Below are 6,081 nucleotides of genomic sequence, written 5' to 3'. Positions count from 1 at the left end.
ATGTATCAGAGACACGGGTCGTCTCCATGAGCACCGAGGGTAAATATTGTTGCTGTACAACGTCATGTTGGGTGTGGCATGAAGGCCTTCCGGGAGTCGTTCCTCAGACCCTTCCCCTTCCCTCCCATCCCCTGGAGCGACCTCACTCACTCTGGTTCCGCCAGCAGCCGCTGTCATACCACTTTGTTTCTGCGTTGTCTGCCACAAGCCTCTGTCACACCCGACAACTACTGTGTGTGTATCACCACAGCTGAAGGTACTGTTGTTGTTGTGTCTGCCATCACTGCTGCAGGTACTGTTGTTGTGTCTGCCACCACTGTTGCAGGTACTGTTGCTGTGTCTGCCACCACTGCTGCAGGTACTGTTGCTGTGTCTGTCACCACTGTTGCAGGTACTGTTGCTGTGTCTGCCACCACTGTTGCAGGTACTGTTGCTGTGTCTGTCACCACTGTTGCAGGTACTGTTGCTGTGTCTGCCACCACTGTTGCAGGTACTGTTGCTGTGTCTGTCACCACTGTTGCAGGTACTGTTGTTGTGTCTGCCACCACTGTTGCAGGTACTGTTGTTGTGTCTGCCACCACTGCTGCAGGTACTGTTGTTGTGTCTGCCACCACTGCTGCAGGTACTGTTGTTGTGTCTGCCATCACTGCTGCAGGTACTGTTGTTGTGTCTGCCACCACTGCTGCAGGTACTGTTGCTGTGTCTGCCACCACTGCTGCAGGCACTGTTGTTGTGTCTGCCATCACTGCTGCAGGAAAATCTTAATATTGTGATCCACAATATTGTGAGCAACTCATTGATTTTGGACAAATTTTTATCCTCTGAACTAGAGGACGAAAATTGGGAAAACTTATGGAATAAATTTGTTGACCTGGTGGATTGCCAGAAAGTAAGCATAAAATTCCTTATGGTAATGGATAATCCAGTAGGTCATTAATGGTTTAAGAACAAAGAAGTGGCACCAGGACACATCCATCCAGAGACCTGGGAGGAAGATTACGGGCAACAACAATAGTGACTTGTACTCCTCTACACAGGATAAGTACCTGCTTGATTTAGGAATAACTCCTCTACATACGATAGGTACCTGCACATAATGGTTAAGCATATAACTTTAAATATAGACATATACTGTAATATTAGAAATAGTAAAATACTGAGGCCAGTGTACTAAATACTGAAATACTAAGGACACCAAATAGGAAACTGTCACCTCCACACTGGCGGTGACAGTGACCCAGGGAACAGCCAGGGAGGGAAGCCACCCACTAAATTCCAGGTCGCCACCTATAGTATACCCTGGTGCATGCAGCTGGGTAGGGTTTGAGATAAAGGGAACTTATAAATTGGCCTCGGTTATTGAATGTAGTAATACACACTTGCAAAATTAGAGGAGTACAAGAACTTGGCATTCGTGCAAATATAGAACACTGGCAACCCAATTTCAAGCGCATAGCAAAACAAGGCAAAATGGGAGTAAACAAATTAATTTATGGCCACTGTAATAACACCTAAAGTCGATGGCAACGGGAATTTAATGTTATATATGTAAGAATAAATTTCATTCGGCTTGTACAGGAGTAACACCATGGTAATAAGAGCTGGCCATTTGCTCTGGGTATGTAAAAATGACCTGCCATCTTGGAATATACTAAAAAAACTTCTAGATAACATGACCGGAAAACATGGTTCATTGAAAGCCTACCAGCCATCCAGAAAGAGTGGGAAACGAACCACAGTAATGCTAATAGACCAGGGGCGGAGGATAGTCAGGGAGGAAACTGAAGCAGAAACTCAGGAAATTGCAAACTCTGATTCAGTATGCCCGGAAGCAGACGACAGTAGACTAGAAAGTGTAACAGACAGGTCGATAGGTCCATACACTACAACGGTCCCCGATAGAGCGAGTCAGATCAGAAGGACAGACATGAAAATTTTACACAAAGGGCATATGCAACACAGCTGCCCTTACTTTCATGTGAAAGGCACGGAACGCTACATAAAGAGTGGCAAGCTTGATAATGAATTTAATGAAACTCAATTAATTTTTTTTATACCAAGTCGAAAGAGATTTCAAAAGGAGGAACATAGAGAATGTATGGAACTGGATGCCAAACTCACTTGCATACCAGAATTACAGATACAGCTACACACCAAAAAGGAACTACAAATACGACAGGCAACTGCCCTACAACAATCAGCACTGGTCAGAATAAACTCAATATGTCCACGCATAATGGGCCTGCCAAAAAAGTTTCCCAGTCAAACTATCTCTAATAGAGTAACCTCATTCATCATTGCCAACATACTAGGACTAAAAACAAGAACAAAAAACAAGGTATAATTCATAAATGGCCTCCTCACGGAGTCAAATGTAGTATTTGGAGCTTTCACAGAATCCCATGCAGGGAAGTTCTTGGACAGTGAGATCTGGATACAAGGATATAATCTATATAGGTGTGATAGGGTAATTAGGTCACATGGAAGAGTGGGTCTGTATATTAGGCAAGACCTTGTATGCTCGGAGCTCCTTAACGTTACAAATGAGGTGGTAGAGGTACTGGGAGTAAAAATTGAGAAAATAAACTTAGTTATTATTCTAATACAAACTGCCCGATGCAACGGCTTGAGGAATTCGCAGAACAGATAAACAAAATAGAGAATAGCCTCGATAGTTTGGCGAACCCGATACCTGATATTATCTTCCTAGATGACTCCATCTTGCCTAGTCTAAGATGGAGAATCAAACAATAATATTATACTTGGAAATTTATCGGGACGTAACCAACCACAGATTAGAGAACTGATTAGATTCTGTGACAAATTTTCACTCAACCAGCAGATATCAGAGCCAACGAGAAATGAAAATATTTTAGATCTGGTCTTTACAAACAATGAAGTCATAATCAGGGACATTACGATATCAGATACCACATACTCAGATCACAAGCTCATTGAAGTGCAAACTACCATCAATACTCAGAATAGACTTAAAACCATGATCAAGCGAGGGGCGTTATTCAGTCAATTAAATTTTAGTAATAAACGGATAGATTGGGAGATAATAAACAGGGAACTTACAAACATTCCATGGGAAACTGTTCTACATAATAAAAATCTTACAGAAGAAAGAGAAAAACTGACTTCAGAAGCATATCAAATCTGAATGAAACACGTTACTTTAAGGAAAGCCAGAAAGAGGTCCAGTATAGAAAGGGAATGCAGACGACACTATAAAAGAAGGAAAAAATAACAGAAATGCTTAATCAGACATGACTTTCCCGTCAAAGAAGGAATAATTTAAACAGGGAGATTGAAGAAATCGAGCAGAAATTGAAACACTCATATCAGATTGAAGAAAGGCAGTTAGAACAGAAAGCAATTCAGGAAATAAAGAAAAACCCAAAATATTTCTTCACATATGCGAAATCAAAAACAAAAAACACTGTCATTATTGAACCTATTCGTACGAGTGAAGGTTCATACATGGAGGATGATAAGGAAATTAGTGAAATCTTAAAAAAGCAGTATGAGGACATGTTTAGCACTCCAATAAACAGCATGAAAGTGGAAGATCCGGACAACTTCTTTATGCGTGATATCCTAACGCCTGTGGGAACCGACCTGTGAGATTTATATTTATTTAATTTATATGAATTTATATTTACGTTAATTTATATACTTCGATAGCAATTTGTATAATGATAAGTGGACTGTATTTCTGCAATAATCTCTTACTCTCACAAATCGATCCTCTACACATTAGGGGGGGTTTATTAGTTTATATATATGCAGCCAATCAAACTACAGTATTAACTACATACATTGAAAAGGTTCCTTATCTTATAGTACAGCAGGTTAGTCCACCAGGTATAACTAGGGTGTAGACACCAAATTATCCTCTTTGAGGTAGCTTCCATCACCCAGTAACTGGTGCACAAATCTTGCTTCCTCGTCTTGACCTGTCAAAAGTGCGCTAGCTGTGAAGCCAGAATCCTATATATGACAAGCTATATCAGAGAAAACACTATACATGGAACAATAAAGACCTGGCTTAATTACCTTTAGTTTGAGGCAATGTCGTGCTCTAACCGGACAACCCTATATAATGACATTAATGGCCACAAATGAAAGATACATGGGTTTCGGAAAGAACACTTAACTTGATTTGTAGACAGCGTGTTGATAATGGTACACTTCTGGTTTCCATAACACTACGTCCAAGTAAATTAACAGGAGCCGAATTTGCTCCCGTGTGAGCCTCTGGTCTAGTCTCAACAATGGCTGCGACTAACACTCCATACTATTGACGCCTGGCCGACATTGTCCAGATATGATAGGAGCCGAATTTGCTCCACGCGTCTCGGATGTGACAACAATGGCTGCCCTCCTTCCCCACTGACGCCTGGCCTACATTGTCCAAATGTCAGAAAGTGATAGAAGGGTCACATTTACTCTACTTTAATATTGATAATTAAGTTAATTTATATAAGATGTTTTTATGATGGTAAATTCCAAAGACTAATGTATTTAAGAATAATTCCCACCATAATAGGTGGTGAATTATAATAGTATGTGGTGATGATATCCCGTTTTCTTTAGACGGTAATTCCACTACAAGTTACGTTTTCTATGGGTAACTTGTTGGTAATACAGCTATTATCTGTATGATTATTAAATGGTGTCGGATTTTCCGACATAATTCCCCAGGGGGCTGCTCACGGGTCGAAGTCCTAATTAGAACAGACGAACACCGATACTCCTCCTTCGAATTATTAGATTAATTTGATGTTAGTAGTTAGTAATCACACATTTGTGTGTCTGTTCGTACAGGACGGATGTCCCGTACTAGAGTTGCAGGGGTTAGAAGTCTAATGCGATTTCATTTCCCTGTCAACTCTTGAAAGGCTAATATTCAAGCCTAATTACATATTATTTAACCCAGAAGACTGAATGTGATCAAGTACTACAGTCAAGTATGATTCAGGGACTGCAGTGAGATCAGTGACATTAGATATAACTTGAAGTTTGTTCAGGTAACTAGTCACTGATATATAAACACTGAGGCCCAAGGAATACATCTTGATTAAATAATAAATGTATCAAATCAGTCATCAGATTTATTGGGGTTTAATTTAGTTAATTGATTCAGAAGATTGAATAGCTCATCATTAAAGTAAAGTATGGTTCTGAGACTGCAGTGGGTTCAGTGACATTGGTCGCAGTGACTTGTAGCTGTTTAGGCTACTGTTCACTGATTTGCCACTGAGGCCTCATGAACTCATCTTCATCTTCAAATGATGATACTAACATCAACCTCTGTTGGTATAGTCAGCTGTAATCTCCTTAGTATAATGCTACTGGAGAAATATAATCAGCTGACAAATTTAGATTTCTATTGGTATTGTTTATCTGCAGCCATAGGTCTCCTCAGGCTTGATACTGGGCCTGAGAGTAATTTACCTCCTGCAGAGTTTAACATGGTTATACCCTGATATTTAGTAGGGCTACCGATGAATCGATGGCAATAGTCTGTCCCTACAAGGAGACCAAAGTCAGTGAGGTGATCAGACTTAATATTATCTGCCAATTTTATTCCTCTATTTCTCAGGAATTTGGCTGTTGCTCTCAGACCTTGAACTTGTAGGTCTACTGGTATTTTGTCCACCACAATGGCTTGTACTCGACAGACGTACCTGCCTAAGCGTACTGATGGTTGTACCACCTGGTAGACTTGATGTCCTGCATCTGTTACAAACCCTGAGATGTTGAATGACATCTGGGCTACAGGCCTTAATTGTAATTCATCTGCCAGCTTTTTAGTGACATATGTTCTCTGGGATCCTTGGTCAAACAACCCACGGGTATGGACCTTGGCCCTCTTATTCAGGATGGTAATTTGGGCAGTAGGCAAAGTCGTATTACCTTTAGACTTTGCCGATTGGACACTGTTTGTTTGTTGCACCTTGCAGTACTGTACTGTGGTGGGAATGCTATCTTCCACCTTGGGGTTTGGAGACGTTAATTTCGTATATTTGCACAGTGCTGCATGGTGCCTACCTCTTCTACACCTGTTGCAGG

At 40.8% G+C, this 6,081-nt stretch overlaps 1 protein-coding gene across 1 annotated transcript; it reads right to left on the bottom strand.

Moving 5' to 3' along the window:
- Positions 1–227: 227 nt before the first annotated feature.
- LOC138358696 (hepatitis A virus cellular receptor 1-like) lies at positions 228–644 on the bottom strand. The gene has a single exon (XM_069316851.1). The coding sequence runs from the start codon at positions 642–644 to the stop codon at positions 228–230; it is 417 nt and encodes a 138-aa protein (XP_069172952.1).
- Positions 645–6,081: the final 5,437 nt, after the last annotated feature.

Source organism: Procambarus clarkii, chromosome 85 (assembly GCF_040958095.1).
Source record: "Procambarus clarkii isolate CNS0578487 chromosome 85, FALCON_Pclarkii_2.0, whole genome shotgun sequence".
Classification (NCBI taxonomy): Eukaryota; Metazoa; Arthropoda; class Malacostraca; order Decapoda; family Cambaridae; genus Procambarus; species Procambarus clarkii.
This window is presented reverse-complemented; position numbering and strand designations above follow the sequence as displayed.